We start from the raw sequence: 20,550 nt of genomic DNA on the forward strand, positions 1-20,550 counted from the left end.
AAAACTGCACACAGTACTCCAAGTGTGGTCTGGTGTATTGTATAAGGCAAGTATAACTTCCTTAGATTTTTACTCAAAACTCTTGGCTATGCATCCTAGCATCCTGTAGGCCTTTTTAGCATGAGCGCATATTGTACCACCCATAAAGTAATCCTGCCTGATGTTTTTATTTCCCACATACAGAACTTTACTTTTCATTATATTGAATTTAATTTGCCAGGTTCCTGCCCACTTCTGGATTCTATTTAAATCTTCCAGGATTACTTGACTCCTATTTTGACTAAAATCAGGAGAGTATAATTTTACAAACTGTGTGACCTCCCCTCTTTAAGGAGTCCATTCCGAGTCCCGGGAGATGAGAGGCGTGTGATTGGATCACGGCTGGTGGTCATCGTATGACACGGGATGAATGGACCTTCTGCGTCAACCCTCTAACCTTTTCAAACCATTCCCAAAGACCCACCCCCCTCACTGATGACCGCAGCGATCTCCTCCTTACCCAAAAGTGACCGTCTCAAAGACACACAAGTCACAGGTGTTCCACAACACCCCTCCTAAATCATTGTTCTCATACTGGGGTGGGGCCCTGTATAGAACAGCTTTTTTTTGTGAACACATTCATTCTTGTGAACAGCTGTACAAAGGTCAGTCAAGATCAATTCACTTTCTATCATTAGTTTAAGGTTAATATTTTAACCTTAAGGTCATTGTCAGAGGTTCCCTCATTGTGAATTACTGAAATAGGCTTATAATAATTATACACACTCAATAAAAAGATTGCCAGATGCCTTCCCAATAACATTTATCCAAACTTGAATAACTGATTCCGGCCTTGTCTCCCTTCTCCAACCTGGTTTCACCTCACATGTCTTTGCCTGACAGCATTTTTAATAATATTTTGACTTTCTGGGGGGGGGGGGGGGTGTAGAATTTTTCCATGGACACGGAGGAGAGGCAGGTATCTTGGAGGCAAAATGGATACTTACCACTGCTGTAGGAGGTCCTTACTTTCTGTTGAGACTTCAAACTGAGCTGACCCACTATGATGCCATAACACTTATTTCAAAACAACCTCTCCTCGAGCCCTGCATAAAGTCCAGGGCTGCTGATGTATAGTGTGTGTTCTGGTGTAAAACCAATGTCCAACAACACTCTGGTTGCTGCTACACATTGCCGGTGGCTGGTTTAAGCGTCTCCCATCGATGGAAAGTGAAAGGCATTGTCCGTTATTAATTTACCTGACATAGCGTTCTACCTCCGCTTCCGACCCACGGGGAGTCTTCTCTCCCAACGGCGAAGGACGAGGTGGGCTGGTCATGTCCTCCCTGCGTGGAATCGGCGTTTCAAAACAGGAAATAATATTTTATAGTTGCCAGGTTTTGTTTGTCAACTGTCAAGCCCAACCCAGAGGAAAACCTAAGCCAGTTGTTGTGTAGTTTGAGGTGAAAATATATGCTATACAGCCTAGCATAGGTTATCAGGTTATAACATGGCACCACAAAACCCAAGTGAATTGTATCAAACCATAAAACTACAGAGGAAAATCATACACTGACACATCACGGTCACTGCCACAGGAAATAAGACGTTGTCACTAATAATTCGTGTATTAATATAAAAGACAAGTCACTTCAATCATATATATATATTTTTTTAATCACGGCTATTTTATGACAAACACACAGATATTTGAATGGCTAACTACATTTTTACTACACTGCTTCTGAGGTAAATTTCTCCTCACCGTGTGACACCCAGTAACGAGTTGCTTGGTGATGTTGTTGATATGGACCACAAAGTGACGTAACCTATTTTGGTAAGAGAGCGCCTTGAGCCGAGCTTCGTTCCGCAGGGAAGACACTCGGGCCAGCAGAAGCCGCTCCCTCACACCGAACTGGAGTCTCTGTTTCTCGGCTTCTTGCTCCAGTTTAGTCGTCTTTACCTGAAGGACTCTGTTCTGAGCTCGCAGTGCGTTTATACAGCTGTGTTCTCCCTGGGCTTGACGGCGTAAAGCGAGCCCGCATCCCTTCTGACAGAAACCGCCGCGGCTTTCATTCACCTGAGCATCCATGTCTTCTAAAATTCCTACCACGAGCTGTAATCGAGTTACTAAACTCCTCAGTTACATTACCGAGTTTCTGTAAATCTTCCTCTGTAATAGCCCCTTAGAATGTGTCGTTTTGTAAAATAAATAAATAATCAAAATGAATTACAAAGGAGTTCAATTCGCGGGATGGACTGCAAAAAGTGAACGGCTCCTATGGTACTGCAGGCTGCCACCCAAAATAACTGACTCAGCACGGTTAGTTCGTGTCCCTAGGGGAGTAAACCAGTTCTCAATAAAACTTGAAATCGGACTCTGCTGTATAGACGAAGCGTCCCTAGTCAAATTCCACCACCCTTTGAGTATTTACCAATAAATTAACGTGTTGAGGATATTGACAGTATTTCTTCAACTCACTTTTGCATCGGTTTGTAAAATAAGTTCAAGCGAATTTACCGTTTCCAGTTTTATATTTCCGTTCCTTGATAGTAGCCTTATGTTCCGCTTGAAAGGCGTAAACTTCTGTCGACTGGCACTATATTAATTCGATTTTGTAACTGAAATTATTCCGTCGTAGAAATGAAAAGTTCAACGCTTTTTGAATAATTCCGATGTGATTTGATTCAGGTGAGGAGAATGTGTCATGACCTTTTCCGCCACCGCGTGCCACGCATAGATTACACAGGTGTGTAGTAGTTTCGAGGAAGAATTATGGCTATATCAATTGCTATTTTGAGCTATTTTTGTGGTATTGGCTTAGACTTTGCTTTAACACAGAAATAGCCGACATGACTATTGCATTTCCCTATATATTTCAAAAGTAATTCCCACAGAAAACGTTGATTTGTGTCCTTGCTAAGAGAAGATAACGGCCGGTCTCGACTTTTGTTCACTTACACCGTCGCCTATTTATCACAGCCTACTCTATTCCGCCCTGGAGTAGGCTGTGTCCTCTGGGAACAAAGCGGGTTATAGTCGTTATAAATAACTTTTTATTGCTTTGACGAACTGTTAATGTTCATTTAATGTGGTATTCCATTACATTAAAAGAACAAATGGTTCTTTTAAGCCATTTCATTTTTGGCTCCAGCTCGCCAAGTGGAATTTAACAACAAGGTTGATATATTGAGCCAATGGGCCTCATGCAAAAAATCTATACCATCCATTAGTCAAAAGTTATTACAATTTTTCAGTTTGAATACACACACATAGGCGATATAAATGAATTCTCGAGAAAAAATTTTTTTTTTTTAACTTCACAATGGATGACTATATTGAAGCTGTCCTGTTTGACAGCGGTATTTGAACATTTGACTGTCTTTGATTCATAACATTCAGAAATGATCACGTTAATTATATTTATTTTAATTTAAATAGGCTCTTGATGCTACTGTATAATCCTACGGTAAAATAGCATTATAATACAGTTACTTACAGACCTCACTCTTCTATTAAATAACTTTTGTTTTTTTTGGACACTATGGGACAGTTTCCTGCCTTATTCACAGGCGTTGTACATTGTGCAGGCAATTGGCCACGGGGTGGGAATTGGACAAAGCCCTGCGTTAGGTGGTTATTTTATATTTTTGTTATTATTTAAAAAGCATTTCAAAGCGGTTTTCCCAACACACTCGCGTTTTCCGATTTGACACGTCTTACCAGGATGCATCACCGTACATGGACAATGTATAACTTAATACAAGAATAATAAAGGTGCAATGACATAAGCAGAAGAATAATACCGGCAGGCCTGGGTCAGACACGAAATTGTTTTGAATTAAAAGACTTTTCTGAGCTTGCCTGGTGCATTGGAACCTAATTAAATACTTTCAAACAGTGCAAGCCTCACCTCTATGACAGGGGTGTGATTTTTCCGGGTTTATCAGGAAACACTGATTTTCAGACTGTTAATATGGTAGCCTGGAGCAGAAGTGCGAAGGCAGACACACAATTACATCCTTGTTTTGGATTCAAATACTTGGCTTGTCTGGTGCATTGGAACCCAAGAAATCCTTTCAAAAAGTGCAAAAAGCCCGCCTCCTGGTCCTCTTGGATGGTTCAATTGCACCAGGCAAGATCATTCGAGCACAGAAAAGTATTTGAACGCAAAGCAATTACATATCTGACGCAAGTCTGAGATTTGTCCAGATGTGTTCCTGTTCCCCCCAGCTGTCCCAGGCCTGGCAGTGGAAATAGGGCTGTGTCAGAAGTCACAAACTTGCCATACTACACGCACTACATTTCAATGGAAATCAGCCTGAAATTGAGTAGGAGTAATGTGCTAGTATGCAGTTTCGAACACAGCCTAGGACTCCTGACCAAGTGAACACACAGACAGAGACCAGAGCAGCGTTTTTGGTTTTGTCTAAACTTTAATTGAGAAGGCTGACATGATGTAAGCAGACAGCACAGAGGTTAGACTTCCCCTACAATAGCGATCGATTTCCCGACAAAAATATAGCCTATGACGCGAACGCAGTTTGGAATTCACTGTGGATTGGAACGCGAGAATTCCGAGCGATGAGTGAAGCTTTGCGTTTCTCGCGTCATGCCCAATAGAAATGCGAAAGCGTCCTCGGGGGAGCGCAGATTTGCCGTTCATGCATTTGCCAAAACTAACTTTCAGGTGAGTAGATAGCTACGTAGCCTTTGTAATAAAACGGAAAATGCGGATACTGTTGATATAATGTGCACAATGCTGAAGTGCGTTACCGTTTTTTTTTTTTTTTTGTGTAGTGTTGCAGTGGTACACGAATGTCGCCGCTTTTCTGGAAAGGTACGGATATGCATCTCTAATGCCACTCAAGTGGTACATCGATTAAAAATGTCAATAAGGTGAAACGAACAAATAAAAGGGCATTAGATATATAACCAGCTTATAACACACAACTATATTACCTTGTGTATCATTTATGTAAAAAAAACAGGAACATATTGTACAAAAATGATATAACAATAAAGACATTAAAAAAAGCTGTACAATGATTTCTGCTAACTTTACTGCGTTTGTTTCCATTTCAAGGTTGAAGGGACTTAGCCTCTTGTCGTTGTTTATGCATCACACATTGCAGTTTTGATCACACCTGCTGTGCCCAGTCCTATCTGAAAATGGCCGGTGTGTATGTGCAGGTTTTTTGTTTTAGTCCAGCACTCCAAAACGAATAAAACAAATTAACCAAAACAATTCAACCAATTAACAATTTAACGATTCAACAAACGACCAAACCATGGTCAGCATGAGATCTTGATATGTATAATCAGGTATCCGGACTGAAGCAAACACCTGCACCAACATCAACCTCTTTTTTGACATACGACTGGACACAACCGGTCTACAGAAATGCAGCCAACACAGTAAATAATCGAACTCGGACAAAAACATACAGGTATAAGGTAGTAACTAAAACCAAACCACCGTCATTCTCTATTAAAAAAAACCCCAGCATGTGACAGAGGACCAAAGATACAGTCAAAATAATGTCTTTTTCTATATTATATACGGATCATTTTGGATTAATTCTGTGCCAGCTTTTGAATCAGTGCTCCTAGTCAGCCTGTAATGTTCTGGCAACGTTACGGGAACGTTGTAAGAGAAAAACCGTTCCATCCATTCAATTCTAGACATATGAAGGAACGAGGACGAGTAGGGTAGCACCATACAGTTGTTAAACTACATTTCAGCGTGGTAATTTATCGGCTTTAAATACTGGACAAAACGAGACGTTACATATTACCATTTCTGGTATGATGAGTGTACTGGGTATAGAACAATACAGGAATGCCCAGAGCACTGAATCGGTGTTTGTTTTGACTGCATCTCTGCGGGGAAGCACGACTTTGTCATATTTCAATAAAAGAGGAAAATCAGTTGAGTCGTTTTAGCGAACTGCATTTGGTCGAAGACGAATTTAGTTAACTCTAGCGCTGATCTTTCGCGACTTCCGACTTGCTAATTTATGTTTATCAATTTATTATGCAATCAACAAGTTTATCTGTGACATGAAGGGTTGCCTGAGTGGGGAATTTATACCCATTATTGGAGAGGATTTTGTGGGGATAAAGATTTGAAGATTAATTCAGGTGTATCACAATGTTTTTCGGAATAGAGCGTTCTGCGCTCAAGTTGAACCTCCGGTAAAACCGTTAGGGTGCTTCCAGTAAAGAATCATGTCCATTTGGTACGAGTCATGCGAAAAGGGGTGTCTAATCTTACCTGGAAAGGGCTGGTGTGGGTGCAGGCAGCACTAATACACATGACTCTACTCATCAAAACCATGTCTACTTAGCCTAAGTAGTTAAATCAGGTACTTTTTGTAAATCAGGAACTGAAATTTGTGCTGCTGCGCTAAAACAAAAACCTGCACCACCACTGGCCCTTTTTGGATAAGATCAGAAACACCCCTGGTGTAAAAGATCAGTGTAAGGGCGTACATAAGGCATACTGAACAACAACTCCTACAATGGTCCTCCATAAACTGTAGATTGTGTGTGAACTACAAATGGGATTTTCCCAGCGTTTCTTCCCGAATGTTTCCTGGGTGACTCTTTTCCAGAGCCGCGTTCCGGGCGCTGTGGGGAGGAGGGAGTGTCCCCTGTAGAGGGGAGGGGGGGCTCAGAGAGAGAGGGGCACGAGACCCACCATCAACAGGGTGACCACGCCCAGAGAGCGAGCGCCAAGCACAGCCCCGGCTGTGTGAGAGAGAGGGAGGGAGAGAGGGAGAGAGAGGGAGGGAGAGAAAACGGAAGGGAGAGAGAGGGAGGGAGGTAGGGGAGATGGAGAGAGATGGGAGGGGGAGGGGAGGGGAGGAGAGGGAGGGAGGGAGAGAGGGAGGGAGGGAGAGAGGGAGGGAGGGAGGGAAGAGAGTGGGGGAGGGGAGAGGGGGAGGGAGAGAGGGACAGTGGGAGGGAAAGAGGGAGGGAGAGGGAAAGGGGGGAGAGGGAGGGAGAGAGGGGGAGAGAGAGAGAGGGAGGGAGAGGGAGGGAGAGGGAGAGAGAGGGGGAGAGATAGGGAGGGAGAGGGGAGAGAGGGGGAGAGAGAGGGAGGGAGAGGGAAAGGGGGGAGAGGGAGGGAGAGAGGGGGAGAGAGAGGGAGGGAGAGGGAGGGAGAGGGAGGGAGAGGGAGGGAGAGGGAGGGAGAGGGAGAGAGAGGGGGAGAGATAGGGAGGGAGAGGGGAGAGAGGGGGAGAGAGAGGGAGGGAGAGGGAAAGGGGGGAGAGGGAGGGAGAGAGGGGGAGAGAGAGGGAGGGAGAGGGAGAGAGAGGGGGAGAGAGAGGGAGGGAGGGGGAGAGAGAGGGAGGGAGAGAGAGAGGGTGGGAGAGGGGGAGAGAGGGAGTGAGGGGGGAGGGTGACAGGAGAGAGAGGAAGAGGGGGAGAGAGGGAGAGGGAGGGACAGAAAGAGAGAGGGGGAGGGGGAGAGAGAGGGAGGAAGAGAGAGCGCAGGAGAGGGAGGGAGAGAAGAGAGGGAGAGTGAAAAAGCGCACACAATTATACACACAGAACACTCTATATTTCACAGAACACACACAGACACTCACAGACACTCACAGACACTCACAGACACTCACAGACACTCACAGACACAGAACACATTCCACAGTGCGGACATTTTGGCGGCTCTAAAGAAATAAAAGGGGGAAACAAGTTGACCATGTTGGTAAACTCCATTTGGCCTGAGACTAATTTAGTTAAACATCACGCTGGTCTTTCACGACTTCCGACGTAATTTATCATCTTATCAATCAGTCCATCCGTGACATGAAAGGTTTGTTTTGGTTTAAAAGGAGGTGCGGGGAGTCAGTCTGCAGACCGGGGGAGGGACTGTAAGGGGGAGGGACTGTAAGGGGGAGGGACTGTAAGGGGGAGGGACTGTAAGGGGGAGGATGCGGGGGGGTCACCTGAGACTCGCACACGGGAGATGGGCCCGTCACCCCCCTCGGCCCGGGCACGGATCTCCACCAGGTAGTCCCCCTCCGTGGGCACGGGCACCACCATGTAGTGCCTCCCCGTCAGGGTCAGCTTCCCGCTGAAGTGCCCCTCCCTCTTGATCATCACCTGCGGTACAAGGCGCGGGGGGGGGGGAAGAGGTGGAATTAAGCCCCAAACATACTCTACACAAGATTTTTGCCCTTTCCTCCAGGGACCCCATAGCACCTGTCCCTGTGTTCCATGTGCACTTTGTTGTATGTCGCTCTGGATAAGAGGGTCTGCTCAATGCCTGTAATGTAATGCTTATATGTATACCAAACGCACGTTTACCGGTTTCTTTTATCTGAGGTTATATACAGCCGATCCACTAGGTGGCAGTCTGGGATAATTTCGACACAAAAGAAAACTGGACAAAAAAAACCAGCCCACTTTGGTAACACAAGTAATATTGTGGAGATTACCCCATCGTATTTGTATTGTGTGAATACTAACAACAACAACAACTAACTAACTAACTAACTAACAGCAGCAGCTGTCCCTGCTGAACATTAATGGCATCGCTGTTTGACGTTGATACTCTTATCGGTCCATTATCCTCTGTCGTTGCTTTGTGCTTTAAAACTATTAATGTTGGCGAGTTGAATCAATGAGAGCATTGGGAGCCAGAAAACGAGTGTTGCAGCTCACCTTGTAGCCCTCGATCCTGGACTCGTTGTACATGGCCTCCACGTGCTCCCACGCGATGTAAAAGTAAAAGTGAAAGAGGTCGTAGAACCGGCTGGTTATTTTCGGACGACGGTTAGGAGCTGGAAAGAGACGGAGTGGAGGTCAGAGCGCGGTCGCTGTGATGAACCATGCTAGGCTGACGAACAACAGCAAGACGCTACAATTCATGTAAAATACTGCTGGCCAGGGCTGCCTAGTCCTGTTCCCGGAGATCTTCTGTCCTGTAGGTTTTCACTCCAACCCTAACAAAGCACACCTCATTCAACAGCTAGAGCAGGGCTGCCCAACCCTATTCCTGGAGATCTACTGTCCTGTAGGTTTTCACTCCAACCCTAACAAAGCACAGGTTATGTCAGTTTATGTCAGTACGGCAGTTTAAACGTAGCCCTTACGCGGTTTCTTGGTGAACATCTCGCAGATCTCGCCCGGAGGGCCGAACCCGGCGTCGTTGTAGGCCCGGATCTCCACCATGTAGTGAGTGTCGGGCAGCATGTTCTCCAGCCGGGTGCCGATCCAAGCCTCGTTGTAGTAGCGCCAGTCCACCCGCCACTGCCAGTACGGCAGGATCTCGCTCAGCCGCGTCACGTTCTCCAGGTGCCGGTCCATCAAGTAGCGGCTGGCCGACGCCTCGTTGTCGTAGTACTTCCTCCAGTACCGGATCTGGGAGAGGAAGCGGGGCTGGCTAGCAGGCGTCCGCGTCGAAGACGCTACAACGCCCTGTGTTAGGCTATGATATGTTATGCTACTGCATGCTATGCTATGCTGTGCTGTGCTATGCTATGTTATGCTATGTTATGTTATGTTACTATGTGCTATGCTATGCTATGTTTTGCTGCTATGTTAAGCTACGATGTTATGCTACTGCATGCTATGCTATGCTATGTTATGTAACTGTATGCTATGTTATGTTATGCTCTGCTATGCTGCTGTGTTCTACACAGCTATAATGTTATGCTACTGGTCTCCACTGCTAAGGTTACTTCAACATTTCAGCAGTGCTTGACTTTGGTGTTTGTATTCGTGTTGTTTATGCTGAGCAGTGGAGATGCACACCCCTCTTGAAAGGAAAGAGGGTGGGGGGGGGTGGGAGGGCGAGGGGCGCACCTGGTAACCATCCACGGGCAGCTGGAAGACTGGCAGCCACCATATCAGGGCCTCTGTGGAGGAGAGCTCGCTGCAGCTAACATCCGCGGGGGCCTCCGCAGGCACTGAGGGGAAAAGAGTCACCGACGCATCACCAGGGCGACATAAGCTCAGGAGGTGAGAGAGCATCTTCCATTTGGCTCGGTGATTAGAGCTGATCTAAGATCAGTACTGTGGAAGGGATTTTGGGATTAAAGGGGACCCTGATTTGGGATCACCGTCTTTCAGATGAGAAACGATGTGAAACCGAGGTCCTGACTCACTGCGGTCATTAGAGATCCCATGACACTCTTCGCAAAGAGTAGGGGGTTCCCAGGGCTACATTTCCAACCTGGCTTACTCAAACCGCCACCAAATCATCCCCTGATTTAATTGGCGAAAAAACTGGTCTCTCACCCCCCACCTCAGCCGGTGTACGGTGAGCATTCTGGCACAAAATGGCCGCCGTCGCATCACCCGCGCGGGTTCGACACAATGCTGGCGGTTGAGGCGAGTCCCCGCCCCCCCCCCCCCATCACCGCAAAGCCCTCGAGCGTGAGAACGGCGCAATATAAACGTAACTCTCTCACGTCGTCGAGGGGGGACAGGCCCGGCGCTCACCGTCCAAGGCGGAGTAGATGATGGCGGTGAGGCTGTAGGGCCCCTCTCCCTGGCTGTTGTAGGCCTTCACCTTGACCTGGAACTCGGTGGCGCTGACCATGGAGGCGTCGCGGTGCACGTAGCGCCGGGCCTCGGCGTCCGCCACCGTCACCCACTTCCAGTCGTTCCAGTCGTGCGGCTTGAAGGCCACCACGTAGCCGAAGTTCCGGCCGAAGTAGTACTCCCGCGGGATGGGCTGCGGGGGGCGGAGACATTACACTACATTACATTACACTACATTATTGGCATTTGGCAGACGATCTTATCCAGAGCGACGTACAACAAAGTGCATACCCATAACCAGGGCTAAGTGCGCTGAAAGACCCGAGAGGGAAGTACAATTTCAATTGCTACCCGTACAACACGGATGTAGCGTAGCGACTGGGACACGCATTGGTCGGAGGTCCGATCCCCGGCGTAGCCCCGCTAAGATCCATGCGGCCGTCGGGCCCTTGAGCAAGGCCCTTAACCCCGCGTTGCTCCAGGGGGAGGGATTGTCTCCTGCTTAGTCTAATTAACTGTACGTCGCTTTGGATAAAAGCGTCAGCCAAATGACATGTAATGGATGTGTGGGTTAATACCGCAGCTTTCCCTGCGATACCAGACACCAATCCACGCCCGTATTTCAGTCCTGTGTTTCCCTCCATTTTGAAGGAACCCTAGGCCAGGGTAAAATACGTAATTATTTCGATTCAAATACTTTTCTGTGCTCGATTGATCATGCCTGGCGCAACTGGGCCAACCGGGAGGACCGGAAGACGGGGTCTGCACTTTTTGAGAGTATTTCATCGGTGCCAATACACCGGATTACCTCAGTAGAAAAGTATTTGAATCCAAAACGGCTACGTATTTCACCCAGGCCTGGTAGCCACGTGTGGGTGTCGGCGTGTTTGGGAAAGTAATTCCCATGAAGATGGCGGAGCGAAACGTTTACCTACCGTCCAGGTTATGGTCAGCTCTTTGCTTATCCCCCCTCCACCCCCGATGTCAGTGGGAGCGATTGAAGGAACTACAGAGAGACAAAGATGAGCGCTAACATTTTGTAACAGGGCACAGTGAAGAGTATGAGTACTACCATTTCATATAGGCCCTGCTGACAATACAGCGCTAGCATTTAATACAGTCCAGGCCACGTTAACATGAAAATTAGCATTTCATACAGGCCCTGCGAGCATGAGCACTAGCATTTCATACAGGCCCTGCTAGCATGAGCACTAGCATTTCATACAGGTCCTGCTCGCACGAGAGCAAGCATTTCATACAGGCCCTGCTAACATGAGCGCTAGCATTTCATACAGGCCCTGCTAACATGAACGCAAGCGTTTCACCCAAGCCCTTTACAAACAATTATACGATATGACAAGTATAGTACAATTACAACAACCAAAAACACATGTATATATGCACAGTGCACACATGCTAACACACAGATATGCACGCACACACATACATACATACAAACAAACACAATAGCATATAATCTCTGCCGTTCCTGCACATTGAAGCTTCTCTATACATGGTTTATAGAATGAGAATGACAGTCCGCAGTGCCGTCCACAATTGGTGGAGTAACTGTGTCGGCTGAGTCTAACCTGAAAAGGTCTGTCAAGCAAAACGGGCAAACGTTCTCACTGCGTTCTACCTGCTTCCCACATTCGGATTTTCGGAGCCGGGACGCTGGGTTCCCCCATTCCCATGTCGTTTATCGCTATGACGCGGAACTCGTATTCCGACCAGGGAGTCAAATCGACCAGGGTGGCCATCTCTGTGTGACCGTCCAGGACCGGTGGAGCTGAAAGGCAGGTCAAACAGCGGTTAGGACTGCTTGGGTGCTGCAGGCATGTTTAAACCATACAGCTCAACAGCACGGGCACGTGAGAGTAACTGCAAATGAACAGCAAACGGTATGTTTTTAGTTTTTAACATTTCGTCGTACAGAGAAACAAAATCCCACTTGTTCGAGTCACAAATGCATCATATCTGTTATGGCTATTTTGCTTCTCTCTTTAAATCCAAATTGGCAGGTAACCCCAGATGAACCAGCAGTTCTGCAGTGTGACCAGCAGAGGGCCGTAACCCCAGATGAGCCTGCAGTTCTGCAGTGTGACCAGCAGAGGGCCGTAACCCCAGATGAGCCTGCAGTTCTGCAGTTTTCCCAGCAGAGGGCAGACTCACCGGTGGAAATCTTCTTCCACTCCTCCTGGTCCAGGGAGAGGGAGTCACGGGCCTGGACGATGTACGAGAGGATGGGGCTGAGGTTGTCGCTGCCTCGGCTCCACAGCAGCCTGGCCGTCTTGTCTTTGTAGTCCTCCACCCGCAGCCCGCCCGGGGGGCCCGGGGGGCCTGAGCGGAAGGGTGAGGGGACAGAGAAAGGGTGGAGGAGACAGAGGAAGGGTGGAGGAGACAGAGGAAGGGTGGAGGAGACAGAGAAAGGGTGGAGGAGACAGAGAAAGGGTGGAGGAGACAGAGGAAGGGTGGATGAGACAGAGAAAGGGTGGAGGAGACAGAGGAAGGGTGGAGGAGACAGAGGAAGGGTGGAGGAGACAGAGAAAGGGTGGAGGAGACAGAGAAAGGGTGGAGGAGACAGAGGAAGGGTGGATGAGACAGAGAAAGGGTGGAGGAGACAGAGGAAGGGTGGAGGAGACAGAGAAAGGGTGAACGAGACAGAGGAAGGGTGGAGGAGACAGAGAAAGGGTGGAGGAGACAGAGGAAGGGTGGAGGAGACAGAGGAAGGGTGGAGGAGACAGAGAAAGGGTGGAGGAGACAGAGAAAGGGTGGAGGAGACAGAGAAAGGGTGGAGGAGACAGAGGAAGGGTGGAGGAGACAGAGAAAGGGTGGAGGAGACAGAGGAAGGGTGGAGGAGACAGAGAAAGGGTGAACGAGACAGAGGAAGGGTGGAGGAGACAGAGAAAGGGTGGAGGAGACAGAGGAAGGGTGGAGGAGACAGAGAAAGGGTGGAGGAGATGGGAAAAGGGGTGGAGGAGACAGAGAAAGGGTGGAGGAGACAGAGAAAGGGTGGAGGAGATGGGGAAAAGGGTGGAGGAGACAGAGAAAGGGTAGAGGAGACAGAAAGGGTGGAGGAGACAGAGAAAGGGTAGACGAGACAGAGAAAGGGTGGAGGAGATGGGAAAAAGGGTGGGGGGAGAGGGAGAAATCCATTTTTGTTCATTACATTCTCATTTGCTGATTTTCATCATTCGGCAGCCCTGGTTAAGTGTCACGGCCTCCCTCTCTCTCTCACCCTTGACGGTCAGCTCGGCGGAGACGGTGACGTTGTCCACGATGGTCTGCGCGGTGCAGGAGTAGGTGCCGGAATGCTTCAGCTGCACGTTCCTGATCCGCAGCTCGCCGCTCGACTCGTAGGACTGAAACGGACCGGAAGGCGTTCGGGCTGGGCTGGGCGTATTCATTTACACATTTATTATCATTTGTAAAACGATGTTAAAGGAACAAAAGGTAATTTCGGACTTTTAACGGTCAAGAGAAGAATAACAGCGACATAACGCCGTCAAAGCACAACGCTGTTTATCCCTCCCCCTTCTCTGTGAACGCGCTGACGTTGAAACGCCATCGGCTGCGGCAATTAGAACCAATTTTCAACAAATGAGATTGAATTATTGTACGGTTATACAATGTTTTGGTACAGAGTGTCGGGCCGTCAATTGTATATTTCCATCCATCCATTATCTGAACCCGCTTATCCTGATCAGGGTCGCAGGGGGGCTGGAGCCTATCCCAGCATACATTGGGCGAAAGGCAGGAATACACCCTGGACAGGTCGCCAGTCTATCTCAGGGCCAATTGTATATTTTGAAAGCCAAATTTAAGGACTATAAACACAGACAGAGGGTGAGTCAACATGTCAGTGAGCCTTTTTCAATGATAGGAAGGGATTTACAATGGTCTTATGACAATGTTTTAACACAAAAATCTTACCTATTGTACCTTTAAAATGTTGAAAACACCACAGAGGAAAATTTTATTCAGTCTTGTTTGCACATGATTTTACACATTACATATGAAATCACAAGGGTTAGAAAGTTCCTCAAAATGGCATAACCACTATTAGCTCGTAGACAACAGACCTGGATCAAATACATCATTGTTTTGGAATTAAATACTTTCCTGTACTCAATTGATCTTGCCGGGGGCGACTGAGCCAACCAGGAGGACTAGAAAGTTGGGTTCGCTTTATTATTTCATAGGTTCCAATACACCTGGCAAGTTCAATAAAGCACTCAAAAACATAATCCAAAACAATTACACAATTGGCCAGGTGTGATTGACAGTGCTTATGTAGTAATGATACGACATAAATATGAAAAACAGTTACAGCTACTACTGGTCTATACAAATAAGTTGCTGGACCAGCAGAAATTATGAAATATATATATATATATATATATATATATGTATATATGTATATATATATGTTGAAGAGTGATGATACACTAGTATACATTACCATCTAGAGGTCAAATAAAGTAATGCAGGCAGAATTTAAATTGCCAACGGCTGTCAGACTTGTCAGTCCTGACAGGGATTGGGTGGAAAAAGATGAGCACATAAAATGATTACTTGTCTTTTGTGCTCAAAGACACTTGGGTCGCATTCCAATCGCTTTCCAACCCTTGATCCTTGCCTGATGTGGAAATCGATCTAGATCAAGGACAATTCTAATCCGTTAAATATTCCTTCAAGGAGCCTCCTGGCTCCTTGTACCTCTTGAGCAAGGAAACAGGAGCGCATCCTTGGTGGAAGTATGTGTTGGAATGCATGACGTGTAAATGATCGACCTGTGGATCCACCTCTCCCCATCTGCCCCGTCCGTAACTGACGTTGCTTCAAACTGATTCGACGTTCCATTTGCCTAATTCACGTTCTCGATTCCCTCGTCGTCACCTCCTTTCCTGGCTTCCTTTCCTCGCCTCCCCTGACGGGTAGACCCGAGGAGCGAGGAAAGGAGGCGAGGAAAGGAGGCGAGGAAAGGAGGCGAGGAAAGGAAGGAGGAGGCGAGAGGCCAGCCCCAGCTCTCCCGGGGCCGACGGGCGCTGCGTTACCATGACGCGCAGGAAGTGCACGTCGTCCCTGTCGAAGTCGATGACGCGCGTGTCCACGGACCAGATGAAGGTGACGTCGAGGGTGGGGTCGTGTGACGCTGCGCAGGGCAGGCGCGCGGTCTCTCCCACGGTCACCTGCAGGTCGGACGGAGCCGCCGTGATCTTGGTCGCCTCTGGAGCGAGAGAGGCCGTCAAAAACGCCGGAACATTACATTACATTACATTACATTGCATTACATTACATTACATTACGTGTTATTTCACTGACGCTTTTATCCAAAGCGACTTACAGTTGATTTGACTAAGCAGGGGACAATCCCCCCCAAAGCAATGCAGGGTTAAGGGCCTCGCTCAAGGGCCCAACGGCTGTACAGTGGCTAACCTCATAAAATACATAAAGGCACGCAGACTCAACCGTTTGAAACCATACATAGCCAAGGTAGCTGGCTTATATGTTAAAACTATGAGGGCCAGTTTTGCAGACAAAGATTAAGCATAGTTAAAAAATTAAGATTCTCCACCTAGCCTTTAGTACTAAAGGTTAAAATACACATATAACATTAAATATACTGTGAATAGTTGAAGAGAGACCTCCAGACCACTTTGGATGAGTTCTGGGTTTTACTCTCTGAATTTACCCACTAACTCAGTAATCCTCATCCGTGATCAGACCTGACGATTCAAATACTTTTCTATGCTTTACTGAGCTTCTCTGGTGTATTAGAACCTATTAGACAAATTAACCCACAGGGTTCAATAAAGGATATCTTATCTTATCTTATTAACCTGTGAAATCCTCTCAACCCCACCTCCTCATCCTCTCGGTAGTCTCAAATGCATCAGGCGAGGTCAGTCAAGCACAGAAAAGCATGTCAATCCAAACCAACGATGTATTTGACCCAGGCATGTTGGTGATACAGCACCCCTGCACATGGCCCCGTCCGCGGCAGCTCCTCATTGGTGGGTGTTGAAGGCGTTGCTCACCGGTGATGGTCAGCACCCCACTGCTATTGGCCTTCCCCCGGTCGTTCACGGCGAAGCAGGTGTAGTTTCCCTCGTCCAGCCGCGTGGCGTTTATGATCTCCAGGCTCCCGTCATCCCAGATACGGAAGCTGTCGCAGGGGGTGAGAGAGAGAGCGAATGGCCCGGTGAGCTCAAACCAAGCCCCACGTGCTTCACTCAAAGCAACTATTCACTCAATGAAGCAACTATTCACCCAATGGAGCAACTATTCACTCAATAAAGCAACTATTCACCCAATGGAGCAACTATTCACTCAATAAAGCAACTATTCACCCAATGGAGCAACTATTCACTCAATGAAGCAACTATTCACTCAATGAAGCAACTATTCACCCAATGAAGCAACTATTCACTCAATGAAGCAACTATTCACTCAATAAAGCAACTATTCATTCAATGAAGCAACTATTCACTCAATGAAGCAACTATTCACTCAATGAAGCACCCTGAATTTGAATTTCAATGCATCAGTGTCAATGACTTTATACATTACAGTTATTTAGATGACGCTTTTATCCAAAGTGACTTACAGTTGATTAGACGAAGCAGGGGACAATCCCGCGCTGGAGCATTGTCGGGTGAAGGGCCTTGCTCAAGGGCTCAACAGTGCCTGTCTCATGGATCTTGGCTAAACTGGGGCTAGAACCACCAACCTTCCAGGTCCCTGTCATGCACCTAAGCCAGTATGCCGCAGGCTGTTGCTTCAGCTTAACTCTATACATCGGCAAGCTAACAGACTAGCATAACTGCATTATTACTCTGATCTCACTGCTGAACCGCAGCAGTGAGATAAGCCCATCCATCACTCTGAGATAATATACTCGCTGACATTTTCTATTATATTCTTCCTGACTCTTCCTGAAGAGATTGGAGACAAGGCTCCATTGGCTTTCTATTGTAAAAAAAAGGGTACTTTGTGATTGTTTTGTTCCAGACGTTTTGACAAACTACTACACAGAATTAAAAGTATCTTTGGTTGTTGAGTCAGCTCAGGTTTTTGCATTGAAGTCAATGGGCAGAAAGCTCTTTTGCGCTCAGCAGTCATACTTCCGGGTGATTCGCCGCCTGGACCCCCCCCCCCCCCCCCCTCTCCGGCTCCTGTAGACGCCCTCTGGGTGACGTTCCCATACCCCCCGGCCTCACCGTGAGGAGTTGGAGAGCTGCTCCGATCCCCGGCTCCAGGTGATTTTGGGTTTGGGCGCAGCCCTAGGCTTGCACTCGATCACCACCCGGCCCATTCTGGCCCCCAGGAGCCTCTTCCTCACCGGGTTCTTCTCAAACGTGGGGGCGCAGGCTAGCGGGGACACGGAGGAGGGTGAGGACTGTGTGTGTGTGTGTGTGTGTGGTGTGTGTGTGTGAGTGTGTGTGTGTGAGTGTGTGCGTGTGGTATGTGTGCGCATGTGGTGTGTGTGTGTGTGCGCATGTGGTGTGTGTGTGTGTGTGTGTGCGTGTGGTATGTGTGCGCGTGTGGTGTGTGTGTGGTGTGAGTGTGTGTGTGCGTGTGAGTGTGTGCGTGCGTGTATGTGTGTGCAGTGTGTGTGCATGTGTGTGCGTGTGTGTGCGTGCGTGTGTGCGTGCGTGTGTGTGTGCGTGTGTGTGTGTGAGAGAGTGTGTGTGTGTGTGTGTGTGTGAGTGTGAGTGTGTGAGTGTGTGTGTGTGTGTGAGTGTGTGTGTGTGTGAGTGTGTGTGTGTGTGTGTGTGTGTGTGTGTGTGTGTGTGTGAGTGTGTGTGTGTGTGTGTGTGTGTGTGTGTGTGTGTGTGTGAGTGTGTGTGTGTGTGTGTGTGTGTGTGTGTGTGTGTGTGTCGTAGGCCTCACCGATGACGCGCAGCTCGGCGTTGGCGTAGATGATTCCGTAGCGGTTCTCGGCGATGCACTGGTACATCCCAGAGTCCTCGAAGGTGAGGCTGCTGAACCTCAGATTGCCCTTCCCATACTGAGGAAGAACACAGTCACACACCCACCAATGACAGAGTGCACAGGACACTCAACATCCAATGGAACAGTTTGGGGGTGTGGCTTGTGAGCTAAGACAGTTAATAATCACCAAATATGCTGCCATCTGTAATCAATGGGCCTCAAGCAAGAACCAGTCGTACAGATTTGGTCTTAAATCCTTCGTACACTGAAGCAATGCAGGTTAAGCACCGTGCTGAAGGGTCCAACTGCAGTGTCATACATGTGATTCAAACCTGCAACCTTAAAGTCACATTGCCACCCCAATAATAACATAACAAAATATTGGCTGATCAGGCTCCAGAATCTCTGTCAAACTAAACCCTGGGCAGAGATGCTTGGAATTCATTTAATTCACATGCAGCACGTGTGGATGTTGCTCAGGAAGTGATGTGACACTGTGTCCTCGACACAGACAGAGCCAACACAAAAACGTTCTCACAACATTGCTGGCGCGCGGCGGCTACATCAGAACATTGAAAAAACAAACAAACGTTGCAGCAACGTCGGGAGAACGTGACGCGGCAGGGTCGCAGAGGCGAGATCCTCACCGAATAGCCGTTCTTCAGCCAGCGGATCCACACCCACGGCCGGGCGTTGGCCTGGCAGGAGAGGGTGAGCTCACTGCCGATGTCCTTCTCCGTGTTGTTGATGTGATGCGCCCACTCCGGGGCGGCTGTGGGGATATGACATCACAGCGGCGATTAACCAGGACTCGAATGAGGACCGTGACATCACATCGCGGGTCATGAAGCTAGTTATCGCGTATCGGCGTTTTTCTTCAATCTTATTTGAACCCTTTAACCCCCTTCAGTGTCAGCCAGTGAGGGTTTTTTTTTTTTTTTTTGCATTCATTACTTTTTTGACTGTGGAATTTTCAATCACAATGGTAACAGGATATATCCTGTTTGAAAGTGTTAAAACTCGTGGTTTTATGTGCATAACTGTTTCAAGATGCCATTGCTTCAGGATCAAGCTTGTGTCAAGAAGAGGGGCAATACTTGAGGGGTTACTTGTGAGGCCACAAATAGGTGATGATAATGTTCTAATATTCAAATGTTGAATATTACATCACTGAATACAATACAATCACTGCTGGAAATTGAAAGCAGTGGAATTCTAGAACGGCAACTTATAATTATCTTTGAAGGGTTAAGACCAGGTTTGGGTTGATGTGGAAGGGTTAAGACCAGGTTTGGGTTGATGTGGAAGGGTTAAGACCAGGTTTGGGTTGATGTGGAAGGGTTAAGACCAGGTTTGGGTTGCGGTGGAAGGGTTTAGACCAGGTTTGGGTTGAGGTGGAAGGGTTTAGACCAGGTTTGGGTTGAGGTGGAAGGGTTCAGACCAGGTTTGGGTTGAGGTGGAAGGGTTAAGACCAGGTTTGGGTTGATGTGGAAGGGTTAAGACCAGGTTTGGGTTGATGTGGAAGGGTTAAGACCAGGTTTGGGTTGAGGTGGACGGGTTTAGACCAGGTTTGGGTTGAGGTGGAAGGGTTAAGACCAGGTTTGGGTTGGTGTGGAAGGGTTTACACCAGGTTTGGGTTGAGGTGGACGGGTTTAGACCAGGTTTGGATTGAGGTGGACGGGTTTAGACCAGGTTTGGGTTGAGGTAGAAGGGTTAAGACCAGGTTTGGGTTGGTGTGGAAGGGTTTAGACCAGGTTTGGGTTGAGGTGGACGGGTTTAGACCAGGTTTGGGTTGAGGTAGAAGGGTTAAGACCAGGTTTGGGTTGCGGTGGAAGGGTTTAGACCAGGTTTGGGTTGAGGTGGAAGGGTTTAGACCAGGTTTGGGTTGAGGTGGAAGGGTTAAGACCAGGTTTGGGTTGAGGTGGATGGGTTAAGACCAGGTTTGGGTTGAGGTGGAAGGGTTAAGACCAGGTTTGGGTTGAGGTGGACAGGTTCAGACCAGGTTTGGGTTGAGGTGGATGGGTTTAGACCAGGTTTGGGTTGAGGTGGATGGGTTTAGACCAGGTTTGGGTTGAGGTGGAAGGGTTTAGACCAGGTTTGGGTGGAGGTGGATGGGTTAAGACCAGGTTTGG

General features: G+C 47.8%; 2 protein-coding genes across 3 annotated transcripts in view; both read right to left on the reverse strand.

The window, feature by feature from the left end:
- LOC133119321 (PDZ domain-containing RING finger protein 4-like) overlaps positions 1 to 3,504 on the reverse strand; it is a 71,736-nt gene extending 68,232 nt beyond the window's left edge. The window contains exons 1-2 of the mRNA XM_061229858.1: positions 1,745 to 3,504; positions 1,239 to 1,325 (exon numbers count right to left, since the gene is read on the reverse strand). Coding sequence (XP_061085842.1) covers positions 1,239 to 1,325; positions 1,745 to 2,071 — 414 coding nt within the window. The 5' untranslated portion in view covers positions 2,072 to 3,504. The remainder of the gene's footprint in view (positions 1 to 1,238; positions 1,326 to 1,744) is intronic.
- Positions 3,505 to 4,396: 892 nt separating this feature from the next.
- The window catches only part of cntn1b (contactin 1b), a 28,062-nt gene continuing 11,908 nt past the window's right edge, over positions 4,397 to 20,550 (reverse strand). For both annotated transcript variants that reach the window (XM_061229761.1, XM_061229760.1), the window contains exons 10-24: positions 19,066 to 19,190; positions 18,377 to 18,494; positions 17,704 to 17,854; positions 16,522 to 16,649; positions 15,538 to 15,710; positions 13,719 to 13,842; positions 12,653 to 12,820; positions 12,120 to 12,269; positions 11,416 to 11,486; positions 10,439 to 10,673; positions 9,800 to 9,903; positions 9,088 to 9,355; positions 8,657 to 8,775; positions 7,939 to 8,095; positions 4,397 to 6,733 (exon numbers count right to left, since the gene is read on the reverse strand). In XM_061229761.1, the coding sequence (XP_061085745.1) occupies positions 6,657 to 6,733; positions 7,939 to 8,095; positions 8,657 to 8,775; positions 9,088 to 9,355; positions 9,800 to 9,903; positions 10,439 to 10,673; positions 11,416 to 11,486; positions 12,120 to 12,269; positions 12,653 to 12,820; positions 13,719 to 13,842; positions 15,538 to 15,710; positions 16,522 to 16,649; positions 17,704 to 17,854; positions 18,377 to 18,494; positions 19,066 to 19,190 (2,168 nt within the window). In that variant the 3' untranslated portion in view covers positions 4,397 to 6,656. The remainder of the gene's footprint in view (positions 6,734 to 7,938; positions 8,096 to 8,656; positions 8,776 to 9,087; positions 9,356 to 9,799; positions 9,904 to 10,438; positions 10,674 to 11,415; positions 11,487 to 12,119; positions 12,270 to 12,652; positions 12,821 to 13,718; positions 13,843 to 15,537; positions 15,711 to 16,521; positions 16,650 to 17,703; positions 17,855 to 18,376; positions 18,495 to 19,065; positions 19,191 to 20,550) is intronic.

The sequence above is a fragment of the Conger conger genome, chromosome 19 (genome assembly GCF_963514075.1).
Source record: "Conger conger chromosome 19, fConCon1.1, whole genome shotgun sequence".
Taxonomy (NCBI): Eukaryota; Metazoa; Chordata; class Actinopteri; order Anguilliformes; family Congridae; genus Conger; species Conger conger.